At 41.1% G+C, this 21,497-nt stretch overlaps 1 protein-coding gene across 1 annotated transcript in view; it reads left to right on the plus strand.

Annotated features, from left to right (window-relative positions):
• Dst (dystonin) overlaps positions 1-21,497 on the plus strand; it is a 285,779-nt gene that overhangs the window by 81,891 nt on the left and 182,391 nt on the right. Inside the window, exons 3-5 of the mRNA XM_028775523.1 lie at positions 17,161-17,250; positions 19,352-19,429; positions 20,701-20,793. Of these exons, the coding sequence (XP_028631356.1) occupies positions 17,161-17,250; positions 19,352-19,429; positions 20,701-20,793 (261 nt within the window). The remainder of the gene's footprint in view (positions 1-17,160; positions 17,251-19,351; positions 19,430-20,700; positions 20,794-21,497) is intronic.

A 21,497-nucleotide genomic window follows, 5' to 3' on the forward strand; every position in this document is an offset into this window, starting at 1 on the left:
TCTCTCTCTCTCTCTCTCTCTCTCTCTCTCTCTCTCTCTCTCTCTCTCTCTCTCTTTGTGTGTGTGTGTGTACACATTTTACACTGGTTACATTTTTGTTGGTATAACAAAATTCCCTAAAAAAATGAATTTAAATGGATTCAGACTTGTGACAAGGCAAAAACATCTTGACAGAGGGAATGGGGGAAGAAGGCTGCCTATTTCATGTCAACCATGGAGAAGAAAGCTGGGGTGGTAGGGGGTGCAGAACACAAGAGAAAATGGCGGAGGGACAGGATAAACCCTTCAAAGACAATAGCCTTTTTCTTACAGTTAGGCCCTGCCTCCGGATGGGCTATCGAGCCTTGAGGTCTGATCCTAGCCTTTGGAAGCAATTCAACTCTCAGTAGTACTACTGGCTTCAACCCATGAACTTTAGGGAATATCTTATGTCCAAATTATAGTAACTTAGAAACTGAGTAGCCTTGGGGCCAAAGACTTGGCTCAGTGGTTAAGAGCAGTAGTTGCTTTTGCAGAGGAAGAGTTCCCAGCACCCCACATGTTTTACAACCATCCATAAGTCCAGTTCCAGGGCATCCAATGCCAGGTTATGAACTCTGGGCATTGCACATACGTGGTTCACATGCAAAATACTACCATGCATAAAATAAAATGAATAAATTTAGAGAAAATATGAAAAGAAACTGAGTACCAAAGCAAAGGAAGTCTGTGCAGGAGGTCTGGCCTTCCCATGAACTTTCCAGGGATCGCCAGCATCACTCATGTACACACGTGGTCACTTGCCTTATCTATGGTTTCTAATGAGCCTCAATTTTATTTTCTCTTGTTCTGAATGTAGAAAAAATATTTGCAAGACTAAATTAATTCTTTTATATATATATATTTCTGTGTTTTTCCTGTTTTTTCTAAGTTTTATTCTGATTGCTGTATCTGCATGTATACCTGTGTGCCAGAAGAGGGCAGCAGATCCCATTATAGATATCTGTGAGACACTTTGTAGTTGCTGGGAGTTGAACTCAGTACCTCTGGAAGAATACTCTCTTGACCACTGAGCCATCTCTCCAGTCACAACTACAGTTTTGTTATTTGGCAACTCTCTGATACTGAATAGATAAATCCACGGGTCTTTTGCAGTCCAACGGCAGGTACAGTCAGGTGTTTTTCAAAGACTGGGATGTCCCTTTCCATACAGTCCAATGTAAACCTATTTCCAGGCTCTTCCCAGTCAGGGATTGCCATATTGCTGACTCCAGGAGGCCTCAGAATGCAGCGTAAGAAGAGCTGATGGAGGAACATGTGACAAAGTTGAGGAAAGCCAGAAGTCAGAGAGGCTTGAGGACGCTCTGGTCTGAAGGTGAGGGACCGGTGTCAATGGCAGCAGAGGCAAGACAGACTTACCCAGCTGTTTGGAAATTAATCATCATCCGATCTTAATATAAAATGGACAAATTATTTGTTTTATGATAAAAGAAGCTGACTAACTTTAAAGGGAAGCTTCAGAGGCTAGGAAAATTAATTCTTCTTTCTACATATGTTGACTCCTGTTGGTGACTGGCTGTTACACTGGTATTTGCTTGAACAGTGCTTTTAAAGCACACTTATCTTGGCATCCTCATTTGTAGCCTTAAAAGGAGAAACCTTTAATATGATGTCAAAATTCCTTATAGGTTTTGCTCCTAATATGTCGTCTTTCATATATGTATGGGAACTTTCATAAGTCGTTTTTTAGAGGCCCCAGTTTTATTTCTTCCAATGAGTGAAATTAATACTTCGTTTGCAAACTTGGTCTTATCGAATGCATATTTAATGGGTAGGATGGTTTGCAAATGTTAAGATCTAAAGCCATGGGAGCAAGAAGCCACCTGAGTTGGTCCGGTAAAGAGTCGTCAACTTGACTGGAATCAGGCGAAGAGACACGCATCTGGGTGCGTTTGTGAGCATGCTACTTTTTGAACCCTGCTGCTAAGCTCACAGTACACCCATGACTGGATGGCTTTTCTGAGCTCCACACAAAATGGGGGACTCGCTCTCTCTCAGGGGGAGCTTCCCTGTTTCTGTCTTTGTCTGGAGAGTGTCTGTGTCTGGAGAGTGTCTTTGTCTGGAGAGTGTCCCTGAACACAGGTGGTTGGCCTTGTCTGAAAAGTGACCTTGTTCAGCGCTCTCTGCAAGGCTGCATAACTCAGCACACACGTTCAGCTCTGGCTTCCAGCCCGCATGATAATTAGGTACTTTATTATAACCAATCAGCCTGTCCTGCTCCCTTGATGTTACCACCAATTAGTCCTTTCTACCCATACCCCTAAAAAAGCCCTTCTATGAAAGTCTTGACTCATTCTGCAGCAGTGTGCGCACACGCTCACGCATACACATGTGCAGTGGGTGCTTGCAGAAGCCAGAAGAAGGTGGCATATCCTCTAGAGCTGCATTTCCAGGAGTTTTTTGAGCCATCCAACATGATTGCTTGGAACTAAACTGAGGTCCATTGCAAAACCAGTATGTACTCTTAATCACTGTGCCTGTGATGGTATTTCTTAGATGGAGTGACAATTCAGTGCTCAGATTCTTTTTATTTCTATCCTAGATTTACTTGCTTTTTGCTTGTGAGTATTTTGCCTGCATGTACATACGCATAGGCACCGCATACATGCAGTGCCCACAGGAGGCCCACAGATAATGAGGTCTGAGGGGAAAGCAGTGCGTCCCTTGGCTTGCCTGCCTTTGGTCCCTTCTCCTGAGTGCACCTGTCCTGTTTTGCCTCCACTGTTGCCAGCCTTCCCTCCCTTAGAACCTTCTTTTTTAACTTACACCGTGGACTGAAGAACTCTGGCCCTCTAGGAATCCTCTAGCCTCAGCTGCCAGCCTGAGAATGCTCAGGCATCCTGCCTCAGGCTGAGGGGCTACCAGGTTCTTATTCCAGTGTGTAGTCAGCTGTTGTCAGACTTGACAGATTGTATAAGCCAATCTGATAAATTCCTTCTGTAATAAATATTTTTGTTTAGTTTATTCCCCTAGAAAATGCTAATTAATAGAGGTCCTCTCTCTCTTTATCTCTAATCAGATTCAGGTTTCACATGCCTCACTGAACTTCTTGGTGAATCCCTTAACATTGCACCCCTGGAAGGGGTCCGGGGCAGCTATCTCTCCTCCTGAGACTTTCTTCCCGAGGGTTCACATTGAATTCACACATGGTCTTGGAATTGATAGTAAACAGCGAGGGGAACCTGACTCATCTATCATACTTTCTGAATGATGGAGTACTTCAGCTATCCTGCCTGAACGCCATTCTCTGGTAGAACTTTAGACACTGCAAGAAATTAAGTGTACCAGTGAGTTAGAAGGCGCCATCAGCATAGCCCAGCTGTGCTCCGTGAGCCCTGGTCGTCTGTTTTATAAGCTGCTGTCTACTTCTGTGTATCATTTCTCCTGACTGTAACCCAGGAAACGGGATACAGTGTGGTAGTTATGAATACAGTTTCTGGATCCAGGCCTCTCTGGACCAATGGTCCTCAACATGTGGTTTGAAAGACAGAAAGGCCCTTTCACAAGGGTCACGTATGAGAAGTTCTGCATATCAGATATTTACATTGCAATTCCTAACAGAAGGAAAATTACAGTTATGAAGTAGCAATGGAACAATTTTTTGGTCGGGGGTCACCACACCATGAGGAACTGTATTAAAGGGTCACAGCTTTAGGAAGGTTGAGAACTTGAGAACCACTCCTCTAGACAGTTGTCATGGTGTGATCTTGGGCCTTTTATAGACATTCATCCTGTTACCTGTAAAACAGATTAAAAACAATGTCTTCTTACTAGACTTACAAAAGATATGAAGTAAAATAATATCAATAACGTTTTGAACCTAGTGTTTGGTATATAATGTTTTATACACACACACACACACACACACACACACATTGTGCTGTTACATTCCCTTTAATTATAGATTTTCAAGCTCATTTATTCGGAAGCTTTAGACTTGTCTATTTTCATAACAATGGCAGCTGTGATCCTAACTTTTTTTTATGGGTTTGAGTACTATTGTTTAAATATTGAACTAGGAGCTGGTTCATAATGTCTGGCTGCAGTGCTTTTGGAATGATACTATAGTAAGTAATGCATACCAGTTCAACGATGGATTCTAAATTAAAGTGATTTCCATCGTATGTTCAAGGCCTATAGTGACATCCTAGTATGACAGTTTGCAGTGAGATGCTGTGAGTGACAAATTGTGAGTCCTCACATCCTGGCTGAGCTTAACTCAAAAGAGACTTCACCGTGTAACAGTTCAGAAGAGCCACAGCACACAGACTGTGTTGACCTCCTGCCGGAGCAGAGACGGTGGCATGTGATGTCGTGATTTCTTAACTCGAGTTAGGGTTTTCACCATTCAGTTAAAAAAATTCTATCTCCCCACTTGCACCGCTAATTTGGTGTGTTGGATCTCCAAAAACATTACAGCCTTCCCGAATCCTTGAATTGTGTACACAGTTTATTTCTTAGATTCAAATACAGGTATGCCCAAAGGCTGACTAGATAACATTGTGTACTCTAAAGGTAGAAATGACTCTCACTGATGTTGTCTTGAGTTAACTGGTATTAGTAATTTGCCTTAGTATATCAGAGTTTGATTTTGTTTCCAAGTCATCTCTATTTTATATAAACTGTTTGTCCACATTTTGATTTTGCTGAGTACTCTATGTAATAATTTAATATTTCTTCTAGGTAATTTCATTGAATTTCAAACTTCTCTGTATTAAATTTCTGTAGTTTTCTGATGAATACTTTATTGTTGATTTTTAAAACGGAACTGACAAAATCAAATGAGCATTAAAGGACATAGGCACTGACACATGAGTAACACTTCCCAAATCATGTTCCCCATGAAGCTAGCACTGTGAGAACCAGGTGAGGGAGGGAGCCTAGAGGAGAGAAGGTTTCTGAAGCCAGAAGAATTTGGAAAGAAACACTTTCTAGTTGAAAGATTTATGTTACACATTAGCATTCGAAAAGACTGAAAGTTCTTTGGTAAGACAAGCTGTTGAACCCACTGTTTCTCAAGCCTATTTTGCTTTTGTTAAATAGTAGCCACTAGCATCCTTCTGGGAGATGTTCTGGGAGAGTTTTAAAGTGAGACTTTTAAACCAATATAGTCTTGAATTGCAGAGTGTTCGTTACTTTGACAGGCTTTGTTGTCGTGCAGTGTCTCAGACTTTTTTATGCTTCATTACGTTTCTACTGAATTATAACCCAGCTCTCTCTTTCACTGTTTACAATTTGCCTTTTCCATTTTCCCCTCACTCTCTTGGGCCACATCCCTTTAATGGTAGAAGACCTATAAGGTTGTTCTTCAGTATTTGAGGAAGGTATTCCCCGCCCCTGCCCGCCCCCCAATTCCCTGTCAATTAAGAGGTTCTTTGTTTCATTTATATGTTATTTTTTTTTATCTTAAAAATCTATTCGTGTCTTTTATCAACACATAGTAACTACATGTATCCGGGGTCCAGTGTGGCACATCAGGACATGTCCACAGCATACAGTGATCAGAGTGTTTATCCATTGTCTCAGCCATTTGTCATTTCTCTTTGTTGGAAGCACACTCCTCTCTGCCCTGCAGTTTAGCATTGACATCTATTTGTTGATGTTTCCTGGATATACCTAAGTTTGGTTAGTTTGTTGCTCTTCTAGTCTGGTTACTTCATTTATTTTTGAGACAGACAGACATGCAGACAGACAGACAGACACACACACACACACACACACATCAATGTAAATGCTGTGTGTACATATATGTATATACTATACATATATATATTATACGTACATATATTTATCCATGTGGATTCATTGTTTCCACTCGCTTTTTAATATAAAAATAGCTTTGTTAAGATATAATTTACATTCATGAAATTTACTTGTTTGAACTTATGTGATTTGACAGGTGAGTTTTTTGTTTGTTTTTGTTCATTTCACAATCATATAGCTACCTCCATGGTCCACTTAAAAAATATTTCCATCACCTGAAAGTAAACCTATATCTATTTTCCCTGACCCACCTTGGCTAGGGGTAGCTGGCTTCAGCTCCAGTAGTCATGGACACATTCATTCATTCATTCATTCATTCATTCATTCATTCATTCATATTCTCTCTCTCTCTCTCTCTCTCTCTCTCTCTCTCTCTCTCTCTCGTTATATTTGCCTTTCTTGGATATTTTAACCAACTAGCATGTCTTAGGGTTACTATTGCTGTGATGAAGCACCAGGACCAAAGCAACTTGGAGAGAAAAGGAATTATTTGACTTCTACATCACAGTTCACTGTCAAAGGAAATCAGGACGTGAATTCAAGCAGGCCAGGAACCTGGAGGCAGGAGCTGATGGAGAGGCCATAGAGGGGTGCTGTTTACTGGATTGGTCCTTATGGTTGCTCAGCCTACTTTCTTATAGAACCCAGGCTCACCAGCCCAGAGATGTGTGCACACACACACACACTCACACACACACACACACACACACACACACACTCTGGGCTGGACCTTTCTCCATCAATCATTAATTAAGAAAATGCCTTACAGGCTTGTGTTGGAGTATCTTGGAGGATCAGAGGCAGGGAATGTTGTAGAAACCACAGGAACAAGAGACAGAGACACTGAGAGGGAGACAGAAAGAGGGAACAGAGCAAGAGACAGAGGAAGGAGGGAGGAAGGGAGAAGGGAGTGGAAGAGAGAGGGAGGGGAGCGAGCAGGCTGTCCTTCCTTTGATGACTCTAGCTTGTGTCAGATTGACATAAAGCTAGCTAGTATATAGAATGTATCTTTTCTGTCCAGCTTTTCTCAAGTAACAGTATTTTTGAGGGTCAACCATGTAATAATTCTCTATTTCCTTTTGTGGGTAGTAATCCAACCCATAGATGTGGCATACTTTAGCATTTATATTGGTCATTAATATTAATATCAATTTGGGGCTACTTTTTATGGCCCCAATATGCTACTGTAAACGTAAGTGTGCACCTCATTGTGTGAATGATATGCTTCCCTTCCTCGGAGTATAATTGCTGAGTCATATTGTATATCTAATTTAACAACTTAAGTACCTACAAAGCTGTTTCCAAAGGTGGCTGCAATATTTTGTTTCCACTGGCAGTGTGTAAGGATCCAGGCACTCTGCATTCTTATTTGCACGGTCCTGATTTTAGTCCTTCCTGTGTTTGTGAGGTCCTGTCTCCATGTGATTTCGATGTGTATTTCTCGAAGGACCAATGACATTAAACTTCTTTTCATGTGCTTATTATTCACTTGTCTATATTCTTTGATAAAATGCTTATTCATGTATTTACCTATGACTGGAGGTACGTACACTTACCATGGAATTCTCTTTCTGTATGTGCTTTTCATGTTGTGTATATAAGCAGTGTTCTGTCTGATCCTGGTGATCGCTGCTTGTAATCTCAGAAGTTGGGATGCTGAGACAAGAGAATCATGGGTGTGAAGCCAGCCTGGGCTCTGTAATAGCAAGATCTTATCATAAATAAATTACAGTCTTTGCTTGGGTGAAATGTACTGCTGTAATTTAATCTAGTAATTGTGTGAGTGTAGTAAATGCATCTAAGGTTATGGTTCATTTGGAGGAAAAGCCTCAGATGAATCTTTTGCATATGGGAGCTCGCTGGGTCATTATCAGTATTGTTGCTGAAAAGCATGCCACTGCTAAACTGCTTCTGTTTTTATCAGAAAACCCACTGTCATGTTACTTAAAATATATGTTGTTACATATATATTACATCCTAAACATATTTTAATATATATGTTGTGTTACATTTACATTACATCTTAAATATATTCTCATTTCTTTCATCACTCAAAGTATAGCAACATCTCTGATGTCCCCCATCTTCACACTAATTAAATGTGATCAGTATAATAATTTTTAAGCAGTTTTAAAGGTTACATTCATACATTGTTTATTGAATTATTGATCAGAAGTATAATATTTTAAATTCATTTAAACTGCCAATTCATAACCTGGCTTCATTTTTCAACTGGGTTTTCCTGCATTATCAGTGAAGAACATCTATTTGTTCAAAGGGAAGATTGAAATGCAATTGCTAAAAAGCCTTATTAAATTGTATTTTTCCCCCCTGGGAGTAATAAATCACTTAGAGCTAGACAGAGGGAAAAAAGCCATGAAGGAAGCAGAGAGTGTATGAATTTGAAATTGACAGTTATAATTACAGCAGCATTTTGAGTCCTTCCTCATTAGCAGAGAAATCCCCATTTGTGTATGTGATTATTTAAGCCAGAACATAGTTGGAGTAATTAGACAGAGATTTCAGTTTTCTACTGAGGGCAAAGCTTCTTCAACTACTTCAGATTCTCAGGGGATGAAAATGAACATTCACACAGGTAGCTGAGTACAACTCTGCTTCAGGTGTGAGTACAGTCCCCAGACCCTTTCTAAGCACACCTTTGCTCATCAATTGCTGAAACACCTTTTATGGATAATAGAACATGCAGAGGAAAAGGTGGACTCTTTGTGAAATTAGTGACTCAGCAGCCTTTATGCATATTCACTATGGGAGGTGCTGTGATGGGTTCTGGGAACCAACACCAGGCTTTGGTATATTGGAAGATGGAGGTCACACATCTGTTTCTGGAGTTTCTCTTATTCTGCACCAGCTGAGAAGGCACATGACTACAGAGTCATGTAGTAGGAATTTATAGAAGAGAGTCGTATTTTATAAACTAGTTTTGAATTTCCATCATGAGTATATTTTAGCTAAAAGTAATTTAAATTCTTTAGCTTTTATGTGATTTTTTTTTAACCCTAAAACTTCACGGTTCAGTTTTAAAAAAAAATTTCAGTAAGCTAATACCTAAAACTTCAAAGGGGATCTGTTTTTAAGTTTGTTAAATGGCAGGATTGTGATACAATAGATACCCTACCCTCCCTTTCTTCCTTCCTTTCCTCTCCTCTTCCTCATCAAGGGAATTTCTCACAATATACTCAGACTGCTCTTACTCCTGTGAGCCTAGGGCTGCAGCCTCCCAGTGCTGGGATTGGGGGCATGTGCCACACCTATCTTCTAGTGGCTCCTAAGACACTGATGGAGCCCATTAACTGTTCTTATAGTACTCCACAAGGTTGCCACCACGTCTTGTTACATACACTACTGTGCTCACAGGATTTCTTCCCTATCAAAGCTTTGTTTCATCAAATAGCCTATTATTCCTTTACTAAGAGTTTTGAGTGATTATGACTCCTCTTTTTCCCAGCCCTTTCTCTTTAAGAATTTGGAAGGAATGTGAATGAAGTAATCATGCTAGTAGCTGGTTCCTCATCTACCCCTAAAAGTGATCTTTACACAGTAGCAATCACTGTGGTTACTTCACACAAGCACTTGAGAAAACATAGTGGGACTGGGCTAGGAAGATACTCTCGAAAGTGTTTACAAGGTGACACCCTTGTTCTCCTGCTGGAATATGGCTGGGTGTCAATCCTCAGCCTCAGAATACTGCATGGCCTTTACTAAAATGTCTTCCACTTCTTCTCTGCAAGAACAGTGGCGTGATAATACTTGTTTAGCCATTGCACACACACACTGTCTTCTGGTCTCTGCGAAGCAACACTCATGTTTGACACTCAAGTGTAACATACTGATGACTTATGTTGCCTCCAAAAAATTTGCACAGAGACGGGAAAAGTCTGCATAGCATGTTGGTTCTGAAGTTTATTTTTCTTTTTCAGTTATGATTCCTCAACACCAAAGTCCACATAGCTATGTAAGATATGAAAGATACATAGGCTGAGGGGAAAGCACACAAAGTAGGGTTTTGTTATTTTTTTCTTTATATGGATAAAAAAACCTAGAGGAAAAAGAAAAGCTACTCTAACTCAATCCAAACCAGAACCAGAGTCAAATGAAACTTCACCCAATTACAGAAAAATTACCAACCTGGTTCAGAAAAGTTACTTGACATTAATAGGAAGGAATGAGGGAGGGAGGGAGGGAAGGAAGGAAGGAAGATTGATCTTTGTTTTCTAAAACTACGACAAAAGTATTGAAAGATTTTCTTGATATATATGTGATCCCTATAAAACCATGGCTGAAATCTTAGGGTTTGTCAGCACTAGGAATGGTTTTAACTACTACAGTTCCACCTTGTGGTAAGAGAGGACAAGACTTTGAGGTGTTTAGTTGATACTGCACTTGAAAGTTGGAAGAAGAAACCTTCTCCCTCAAAGATCTAATTGAGTCACTGAGATGTGACTGTGCTGTTCCTGTTATCTCCTTTCTAGCATAGCAGGTTATTTCCTCATAATACCTAAATATACCAATCAGAATTCATAATAACAGGGGAAATCAGGGGAGGGGTATGTGCAGTTGATAATATTCTTTCACAATTCTTGAAGAAATAATAATGATAATTTGTAATTCACAAAACAAGTCAACTTCCTGAGAATATTTTAAGCCCTTTTTTATATGTTAAAAAGCTCAGTTTTCTTATTGATAATTCATATAGCAATATTAATACTTAAATTTTTTTATTAATTTTATTTTTTGGAAAAGGGTTCAAAAGTGCTGCTGTAGGAGAACCTGACGTCCCATTTTTCATGTATTTATGTGAGCTATAAAGGAATCAAAGCGGGGCTGGAGAGATGGCTCAGTGGTTAAGAGCACTGACTGCACTTCCAGAGGTCCTGAGTTCAAATCCCAGCAACCACATGGTGGCTAACAACCATCTGTAATGAGATCTGATGCCCTCTTCTGGTGTGTCTGAAGACAGCTACAGTGTATTCATATAATAAATAAAATAAATAAATAAATAAAGGAATCAAAGCATTTTAATTGATAGTTTTCACTAAAGCAGACAGGCCCCTTTTACTAGTTAGGTCAAGGCAGCGAAGAGCTCTTGGGACAAGCCATCTTTTATCTCCCTGCCTTTTAAAAGATCGCTGATGTGTTTGAGAGTTCTGTGTCCTTTAAGAGAGGACTGTGGATCCTTTATCTGGCTGACATTGCCTCTGGGATGTGTGCACTTTATCCAGGCTCTGACTGAAAGTCCTTTCTAGCTTGCTTTTTCCTGAGAGTCCCTTTCTTCACAGACAGATTGGGCTGCTGGCTTTGTGAGTTGGCTTCACTGAAGATCACAGTTTACAGGGAAGTAACAAGACGTGATGTAGGGAGGAATAACCCTCAGCAGTTGTTAGTTGGAATAACCTCAGCCACAAAAGACTAAGAAGAAATAGGATGAATGTGTTAACACATTCCACGCAGACATGAGAGCCATCTGGGTGTGAGCAGTTCTGGGGGTGGGGGGAGCTTTGTTTCTGCTTTATCTAGGTATTCAACAGAGAACGGTACATTTTTAAAATGACAGGACAAACATAAGCCACAGAGTCTCAAGGGACAGGACCTCAGGGACAGTAACTGAGGGGCAGACAGAGGCTCGTTATTGTAGCTTGTTCTTGTTGAGCCTCTGGTTACAATCTATAGTAAGGGACGGAAGTCTTCTCTCTGGCTGAATCGGGAAGGAGGGTACTTCTGTCTTTTAACTCCATGTCCTGCTTTTAAGATTTAAACAAAGGGAAGCTGAGATTGTTCATGATTCTGTTTCTCACTAATTGCCCTTAGCCCAGTTCCCTATAAACGTGGGCCACCATTGTCTGGCTCCCTGATTTTGCTTAGTGGTCTTCAGAGCTTCTTAATATATAATGTATGAAGCTGCCCAGTCCCCCAATTCCCTCTCTAATGTTACCTCACATGTCTTTAAATGGGCTGCCACTTCCTTTGATTGGTACCTACTATACAGTTTTGAACCTCTTTGCCCTGTCACTGTCTCTTGCTCTTCTAGACCTGACCTACTGCCATCTTCTTTGCCAAGTTCATAAGGCCGAGACAGGATAGAGCTCCCTCGCTCTTTAGCGTGTGAGTCTGTCCATTCGATGCTGAAATTTCTTCAGTGTTCTCAGGTTGTAGACAGCAGCAGACAGCAGTCTCTTATATGCATCTCTATCTTTAGGATGTCTTAGCCTGTGTAAGTAAATACTTAACAAACTAAACTCCTGCCACACGTACGCCTTGATGATTAATCTTGATGGTCAGGTGATTGGATTGAGATATAACTAGGATATTTGTCAATATATTTGTGACAGCGATTCCAGACACACAAAAAGGAAAGACCTGATCTGACTGTGGGCAACCCATTCCAATAAGCTGCAGCCCATCCATGGCTCCCCTCCTTGGATTAGGTGTTCTCCCTCTGCTTCCTGGCTTCCATGATGTGAACCACTCAGCTGTGCCACACCCTCTGTGCTGCGACAGACTGCAGCCTCTGAGACCATACGTAACAGTAACTCTTAGCTCCTTCAAACCACTTCTCTTGGGTATTTTTCCCAGCCACAAAAGAGTTGACATGTATGAGATTCAAAATTCTTTCGGAGCTTTTCTAGATTAATAAGAAATAATGTGATGTCAAATTTCTGAGAAAAATAGTTTTGAAATCTGAATAAGCAGGTATGTGAAGATCCTTCTCGCCACAGTTGGATTTGAGTTTTAGTTCAGGTAAATTTAACAATGGGAGCTGGCTTTTTTTTTTTTTTTAATCAGTTAATCCCTGAGGGTAGCACAGGTTTGGCATATTTACCCCTGTTCATTCCTGGGTCACCTTGAGTGCCTTAGTTAGTTTTTTCTTCCCATTTCCTGTTTTCCTGTCCACTTATTTCCTTCTGTAGGAAATATTTCTCTCCTGAGAACAAGATCAGCGCTCCCTGTGACTATGTGATAGGTGCCAAGCAGTACACATATTTTCCAAAGCACTGGAAGCCAGAGGGGGTCTAGTATCACACGCCTTTAATCCCAGCACTCAGGAGGCAGAAGCAGGCCGATCTCTGTGAGTTCAGGATAGCCCAGTCTACATAGTGAGTTCCAGGGACACCCAGGACTACCTAGTGAAACGCTGTCTCAAAACCACAACAACAGAGAGAAAGAGACAGACAGACAATAAACCCAAGCACCAGAGAATTCTGGGAAGATTGTGTGACACAGAGGAAAGGCTGTCTCACTCTTCTGTGCGTGACTTAACCCCAGGGCATCGTGATGCTTTATGCTGCTCATCATTTTCCTGACTCCTGTCGATTTAGATGGTCTTTGCCTCACAGGGAAAAAGTAAGAGGAACTGCACTTAATTTTTAGATGGAAAGCAGAAAGAAGAAGAAGAGGAGGAGGGAGAGGAGGAGGAAGAGGGAGAGGAGGAAGATAAGGGGAAGAAGAGGAAGAGGGGGAGGAGAAGTACTGGCAGTTACAGTAACTGCCTGTGAAGTGCAGTTAGCGGGCCAAGTGTCTGTGACTCAGAGTTGAGGCAAAGTAAAACCGTTAAGCCCTCTGTCTTGGCTTGACTATTTACTTCCCCGGCTTCCCTTAATTGGCCAGTTGATCAGAGCCCAGAGTCTGATCCCTAATCTCATCTATTACCATCTCTTCCTCATGGTGTGGATTTGAAGCATTTTGGTTTTTTGTTTTGTTTTGTTTGGGTTTTGGTTTTTCGAGACAGGGTTTCTCTGTGTAGCCCTGGCTGTCCTGGAACTCACTTTGTAGCCTCGAACTCTCAAGCTCAGAAATCTGCCTGCCTCTGCTTCCCGAGTGCTGGGATTAAAGGCATATGCCACCACTGCCAGGCCGATTTGAAGCATTTTGAAAGGCAGTGTGTGTGTGTATTTCTGTGTGTCTGTGTGTACATGCATGTTTGTGTGACAGTGTACCTGTGAATCCAGAGGAGAGCTTCCAGTAATCCATTCTCTCCTGCTACCATTTTGATAATAACAATGACATGTGCCTTTCTTAGATGGGGAAGCACAGGGGTAAGGCTGCCTCTGTTCTGTGTGCCAAGGCTCTAACCCAGGACTCACACATCCGAGGCTCTGCACTGAGCTTCATCCACTGCCTCAGAGTCAAGGGGCATGGCTTAGACTCTATTTCTTTGGACCATCAGACAAGAACAGTAGGAAGAAACATGTAGCTGCCACTGTTGGCAGTGTTACAAAGTTTACTCTGATTTTATTTTCCTTCTCCTAAATTTTTTTAGAAAATTATGTTCCCAGGCTTGAAAGTAACTTCTGTTTCGTATATTTTCCTTTAAATTAGCAATTCATTAATTTAATAAAACAGTAATCCTGTCTTGAGACCATAGAGTGTTTGTTCTCTACTCGGAACTCCAGGCTTCCCTTTCTGCATTTCCATATTGCCAAGAAAACAACTAAGGCCTGCATAGCTTTAGCTAGGGGTTCAAAGTCATGGGGTCAGAGTGAGAAGCAGAATTAAAATAAATACAGGTTCCAAATTCTTGTCTTTCTTATTAATTAGTTTCTTCTTTTCCCAATTTGGTTTTATGTGATACAATATTTTCCTTTTGAAACATGCTCAACTTTTTTTTTTTTTATTGTAGCATAAATATAATGGTAAGAAGTGACATTTGATTCTGAGAAGTTTTCTGGTGAGGGGAGCTCGGTGCAATCTACTAGCACAGCAAGTTGTGAAATTGCCTTTCTATGAGATAAGTGTTCAGAATCACACCCCAGTTAAAACTGTCCTGGAGGGAGGATGACAGGAAGTGGAATGTGGGATGTGGGAGGACTCTCTGTCTGGCAGCATCCAGCTGGAGGCCCCACCCTGAGCACATGCCTGTTTACCACTGTCCTGTGGGCAAGGATGTCAGATAAACACAACAAACTCATTTATTTTGAGATAAGAGTCTACTGGCTGAGCATCACCGTTACATGGTTACATTGTTTTACTGGGTGGCCCTGCTCAGGCTCCCTTAGTGTAAGGCTGCTTCCTGGTGACACTGCAGACACAGGGGCCTTACAGATTCAGGTCTGTGCCTTAGAAGGAGACTGAGAATCTTTATGGGGTTCTAGTATGCAAGCAGAGAATTACAGTAGTGCTTTTGTTTTATTAGGACACACATACATGCCTGTGTGCGTCCTGTATGCTCCCCAAAGTGTCCTCGATCTATGTGTGTTTGTGTGTGTCATATATGGTAATGTGTGCACATCATGTGTGTGTTGTATCTATTGTATGTATGTTCCTGAAAAGGCCCTTGAAAAGTGGTTCACCTCTGAATTATAGTTAAGATCCTGACGGGATTGTCAATCAAAGATGTCTTAAGGTAAATGCACTAACAGAGCAGTAACACTTTCATAACTGCTTTGGGTAATTACAGATTTTATCAAAGACTATTACCTAAAATTATCTTCAAATCCCATTTTCCCACCAAAGAGAAACTATTTTAAAACTTTCTTTTACTGTGGTGTAATCCATGACTATTCCAGTGCTATTCCGTGGGAATTGGGAAGTCAAACTAAAACTTCAGTTTGTAAAGATGGAAAACTGGATTACAGTGATTCCCTCTTACCATGTCCAGCAGTTCCTTAAAGTGCAACCCTTCAGCCTACGTTTTGTCTGTATCGTGTGTGTGATGCCAAATGGATTTTCGAGTGTTCAGAGACCTTGTTACTGCCAAAAAGTCCCAGGTGCTGGGCCTAGAAACAAGTAAATTTAGTGGGACACTTCCTAGGGAAATGTCTTCATTAGTTGCATATATTTTAACACTAATGAAATAAATCACCATGGGGTAGGAATGTGGCTTGGTGACAGATTTCTTGCGATGCATATAAGGCCCTGGGTTTGATTCTTGTATAATACACAAAATAGAGAGGTTATAGAACACACACACACACACTCACACACACCATGGACATACATATGCACATATGCACATATATAAATGTATATATGCATATCTACTCAACTAAGATAATATAGTAAATGGTATTTAAGCCCCAGTTTTGGGTGTGAAGACTTACCAAGCTAAAGGTTTGCTTCAGTTTGTCATTAAGCTTTTCTTGTATAGTTTTGACCACAGGTTTCTGTCGCTTTATCACGTTATGCTGTGTGTTTACTTGACATGTAGGAGTCCAGTGGCATGTGATTCATACGTAAGAATTTGGAGAATTTGCTGCAGAGATGGACAGGTGCAGGGATTGTGTCCTGGGTAGGAGGTGGAGTTCTGGTCCTTGAACCTTCTAGAGCAGTGGTTCTCAACCTTCCTAATGCTGTGACCTTTAAATACAGTCCCCCATGTTGTGCTGACCCCCAACCCTGAAATTATTTCCTTGCTACTTCGTAGCTGTAGTTTTGCTACTGTTATGAACTATAACGTAAATATCCGATACGCAACATATCTGACAGGTGACCCTTGTGAGAGGATCGTTTGAGCCCCCAAAGGGGTCAGAGCCAGTAGAGTACATCTTCTTTTTGGTTCCTTTCCTATGAGCATCTCAAAGTAGTACAGTCCAGGCTTGCAGAAAGATGAAAAATCTGGGAATGTCTCTGCTCTTGTGGACCAGCCATCTTCTTGGCCTGCCGTGGCGTTTGTCTGTGGAGCACAGATCTCATAGTGGGTAACTTACTACTGAACTGTCCCAGTGGAACCGACTAGGCAGGGTCTTCCGAGAGCCTTTATTACCTCTAGTTCTAACACCACAGGCTCTGGTCAGGTGAGGGAACACAGGATGCTGTTACAGGCTGAATGCCAGTTTGACATTAGTGTTATTAAGATTCTTCCCCGCAAAATTAAAGTTGTGAAGAAGATTTGGATAGAAGTCTCCTAACCTATACTTTAATTTTAAAAATTATTTACAGTGGTTAGAGCTCACAGGAAGTTGTAGAAATAGTATATAGAATTCCAGGTCCTGTTATCCCTGCTTTCATTGACAGATTTTTACGAAGTGCGTCTCGATCTATTATGTGTTAGATTCTGTGGTAAAAATACAACTCATTGTTAAGGTAGTCCTGGTTGTGTCAGGGATAAGAAATAAACTCAGGATATTCCTTCTATTTAAAAATTATAGGCCTATCATATTGCAGACTGGGATAATATTCAGTTCAAGATATTATAAAGTTAGTAATTCTTGTCGTTTTTATGAATTGTCACCCCCAAAATAATTTTTTTTGTTTTAAATTTACAACTGTTTTCAAGAAATGAGAGGATAAAACTGAAAAGTAGGTGCATAGGTAAACACCCCTCGTGACGCACATATCTGTTAATAACCCTGCCTGGTGCATTCTGAGCTGCAGGACTAAAGATGGCCGCTTTTCTCGCCTTAGGTTCGGAAGCACGTGAACGATCTCTACGAGGATCTGAGGGATGGGCACAATTTGATCTCCCTCCTGGAGGTTCTGTCCGGAGATACCTTGGTAAGTTTGAGGTTTCCTAATTTATTTTGCTGAGCATATAATTCCGTACACATGTAGCCAGGGCATCTGCAGCACAGATGTTAGGTTTTTGCAGCATTTGCTTTTCCAACTATGAGTTCAGCCAGAAGAGTTGGTTCTGTTCAGTTGTTTCCACATCCATCTTCATGTGACATGAACGGGGACCTGAAGATACCTGCTTTCCTGATAGACTCAATAATTAACATCCTATTTTTCTTTCTGCTTCTTTTTTTTTTTTTTAAACCTTTGGGTTGTTTCGTATCGACTTAAAATCAGTTAGATGTGCTGTATAACCACACACAGAAAGACTCACGCATACCAAGGGTACTAGTAAGTACCCTCTCAGAGCTGGGCTAAGCCAGGCATCGCCTCCCTCCGTGTGCCCATCGCTCCCTTGCTCGGTGACCTCTTCTCCCTCACTGCGTTCCGCTCATGCTCTTGTTTTCATTCCCGGTCTGTCTGTCTGTCTGTCTGTCTGTCTGTCTGTTTCCTTGCTGTCCTGTCTTCTGTCTGTTATATTCATTAGCCGAGGGAGCGAGACTTTTTGAAGACCTTACGGTTGGTGAGTGCAACAGCAGCATGCGAGTGTGAGGAGCATGAGGAGGTGGAGGATGAGGACAAGGGGGTAGGTGTCACCCCCGTAACTCACTAACCTAGCAGGCGTGCACAGGCGTGCGCAGGCGTGTGCAGTGCTAACCCGTCAGGCCAGTAACTCACGGGCTCTAGTGAAAAGACAGTGACCCAACCCCAGGCAGGGTGAGCCACAAGCACATTCACAGGCCGGACGGAGGAAATGTTTTCTCTTTAAATTTACCTTCAGAGCCGAAATGACCGACATATTTGTACATTACTGTGCCCTGCAACTTGAGACTTTTTTATGCTCCGTATAAACGTATGCTAATTTTTATGTGCATTCGTTCCCTTCTGGAATTGACATTTCGAACATGACAGCTTAATTGTTCTTTTTTGGGGGAGGGAGGCATGGGTGCTCACAGTTTCCTTTAAATCATTGGCATAAGCTGTTCTTTATCTGTGGGGCGCAGAAGGGGGCAAGACTTTGCCTTGTATCCTATAGAACCCACAGGTCGGTCTCTAACACTTAGCTGGCACCAATCAGTTGCCTTTGCAGAGAAAGATGAGCTTCTCTGGCCATCTTCATTCCACCACCCTGATTCCCTTGGGAATTGTGCTTTTATAGATCCAACTGGTGAATTCTCAGCACCAGCTCTACCCTGATGCCAAACTTCCTTTTCTCTTTATTGGTCTGCTGTCTTTTTATCTTTCCACCTTGGATATCAGCAGCAGGTTAAGAGGGAGAGAGTCAGTTTCTTTTGACTTTTTTTGCTCTTAGACTGTTTCGTGGGGAAAATTTCAGCCCTGATTCTTTTTCCTTTCTGCTAATGTGGAAAATGGCAGCAGAGAAAATGACTGCGATTTGACACTTTTCCCGAGACTAGGAAAACAGTCACATCCAGTGTCACACGAAAGTACACACAGTCCTTTCTGCCTCGTGTTACATCCAGCTTCATGCAAAGGCTGGATGCAATAAAACACAGAGGAAACGTATTGCCTAGTGTGAGTTGCTTTTTCCTCTCCTCTGTCACTGCTAAATAAACCTCTGTCTTTCTCCCTAGTGTGTTTTGTAATGTACTAATTGCATGTTGTTTTACCTCATTTTCATAAATCCATAAATGCAGTTAGGAAACCTGTCTTGCTGATAGTGTGTAGTAAGAAGTAAAATAGAGAATTATGATTATCTTTGTGGATTCATAGCTAAGCACCAGTTGGGCCAGGATTGTTCTGTTAGGAACACTAAAAGTCTTTGTGCTCTATGGCTTTCCTTGTGTTTAAACGAAGCATCTGGAATAAAGTATATGTTAAAAATATATTTAGAAAAGGGCCCTCATTCTTGAAATTCAGTCCTAGATAATAGAAGAGTTAAAAACGTCTTTAAAAAAAATTGTTGTGCCTACCTAACAAATAGTTTAAAAGTACTAAGATGAGCAGAAAATATCTTTAAATTAGCATGGTCAGAGGTGTTACAAACTGTAGTATTTTCACACCTTCAATTTTCTACCCTTAGCCCCGAGAGAAGGGTCGGATGCGCTTTCACAGGCTACAGAATGTACAGATTGCACTGGACTATTTGAAAAGACGCCAGGTATGATTTTTTTTTCAGACTCTAGCGTAAGTGATTAAATAAATGTGCCTAGGAATGAATCGGGGAGTGTAAAGGGTTAACTGGGTCTGAACTATGTCAATTATCGTGCCCCTTCACTGAGGCAAATATTTAATAGTGTTTTCGAATGCCTGTAGCTGAGAAAAGGAAGTCTCATTAGGTTGCGAGCACAGAAAAATAGTGACTAAGTCTCACTGGCAGAATTCGGATGCATCTGCCTGAGCCAGTAGATATTTGAATAGCAACAGTGTATCAAGAATGCTGGTGCTTACCAGATATTTGAATAGCAACAGTTTTCAAGAATGCTGGTGCTTACCACAGCCCCGTATGGGTGGGGCAAGGCTTGACACCTTGCACCTTGTATATTAGAATGTTTACATAATTCACACCTTCCTTCTAGAAACTCTGCTAGCTGGGTTCTTACTCCTGGTATAACAGCCAGCTGTTTGTTATAAGTAGATTACGAGTTTGGTCTGCTTTGTGCAGCTTTCATGCTGTGTAATTCATAAAGAGTAGAAATCATCACCTGTGGTTCTAGACACTGAGAATTAGAGATCAAGACAGTAACCCTCAGCATCTGGCAAGGGTGGCCTGTATTCTCATATGACAAGGGACAGGGGTGGCAAAATGTCTCCCTTGCTCCATCATGCTCCTTGAAATAAGGAACAAAAGTGTCCAACATAATAACATATACATCTTGGTTAATAACATGTCACCTCAGGTTCTTGGTTCTTTTGTAGAAGAGAATGTGTGAGGTCACTTACTGAGCATCGGAGCTCAACAGTTGATAAGCTTCGGTTCTGAGGGTTGCACAGATCTTTGATGTTTGCTCAGCTTCTGGAGGCTCAGTGATTTAAGTAACGCATGGTAGAAATACATATGATAGAAAATAAAAATCCTCTTCAGTAGATCTACAAGTTGTCAAACTTGGTTCATTTTCTGCTTGCCTATAAGAATAAAATAAGTCCATTTCAAAAGAAGATTGTCCCCTGATTTTAAGATCATAAATATTTATCTAGGTGCAGTCATTATTTTCGACAAGTGGGTACTTTTGGTACTTGCTTTAGAAGAGAGAACCCCAGCAAGACGCAGTTTGTGTTTAGATGTGTTTGTCATCTAGAGCGTTGACTGGAAGGCTGAGGCATTTGGTGACCTTTGTGTTCTTTGGATAATTTAGCATTTCCTTTGTAGGTGATGAGAACCGTGCCTGGTTTATAATAATCACTGTTTCTCTCTCTTTCACCTACAAACAGGTGAAGTTAGTGAATATCAGAAATGATGACATAACAGATGGAAATCCTAAGCTGACTTTGGGGTTAATATGGACAATAATTCTGCACTTTCAGGTGAGTCTACTTTATCTTCATTGCTGTCGCTGCGCCTTGAGGCTGGTTTTCAGGTGATCTGTGAGATGGTATTTTGCATCCTCTGGATGAAAACGAATTTCAGGCTAATTTCTTAGCAGTACCTTAGTTATTCTAATAACCCTGTGAGACTGGTATCTTGTCTCCCGGTCTCAGTTATTCTAATAACATTGTGAGGGTGGCGTCTTGTCTCCTGGTCTCCGTGAGCTTCTGTATCTGCCTTTAAAGGCCTTCTGTTGTAATCTTAGCATTGAGAGGCAGAGCTTTCTCTTTGCTAAATGCAGACATGTTTCTTTTGTTCCTTGGGCAGTATTACTTGTTTTAGCCACTTAAAGATTTTTATGACTCACATCCTTATTTGAAGTAATTTTATCCTTATTGTAAATAAATTTTCTTTGGAAGACACTAGATGGCAGTAGGTGTATTCTAAAGAGCCAGATTAGAGGGAAAGTACCATGAACAACTGGGCCTTACGTAGATCTGAGGACAGTGATTGCATTTCAGAAGAACTCTGTAATGTGGTTTATGGTGGTTCCCCTTTGTAACTTGCTGTAATTTGTTAACTGCTCATAGTCTCACAACATTTTGTAAGACCCTCAGTAGTAGTGGGCAGTCAGATCTTGAAGGAAGGAAACAAACAGCTTACCGTCAGAAAGGAAGTGGGGATTTAAATTCGATCTTTTTTT

The sequence above is a fragment of the Grammomys surdaster genome, unplaced genomic scaffold, assembly GCF_004785775.1.
Source record: "Grammomys surdaster isolate TR1022 unplaced genomic scaffold, NIH_TR_1.0 255, whole genome shotgun sequence".
NCBI lineage: Eukaryota > Metazoa > Chordata > Mammalia > Rodentia > Muridae > Grammomys > Grammomys surdaster.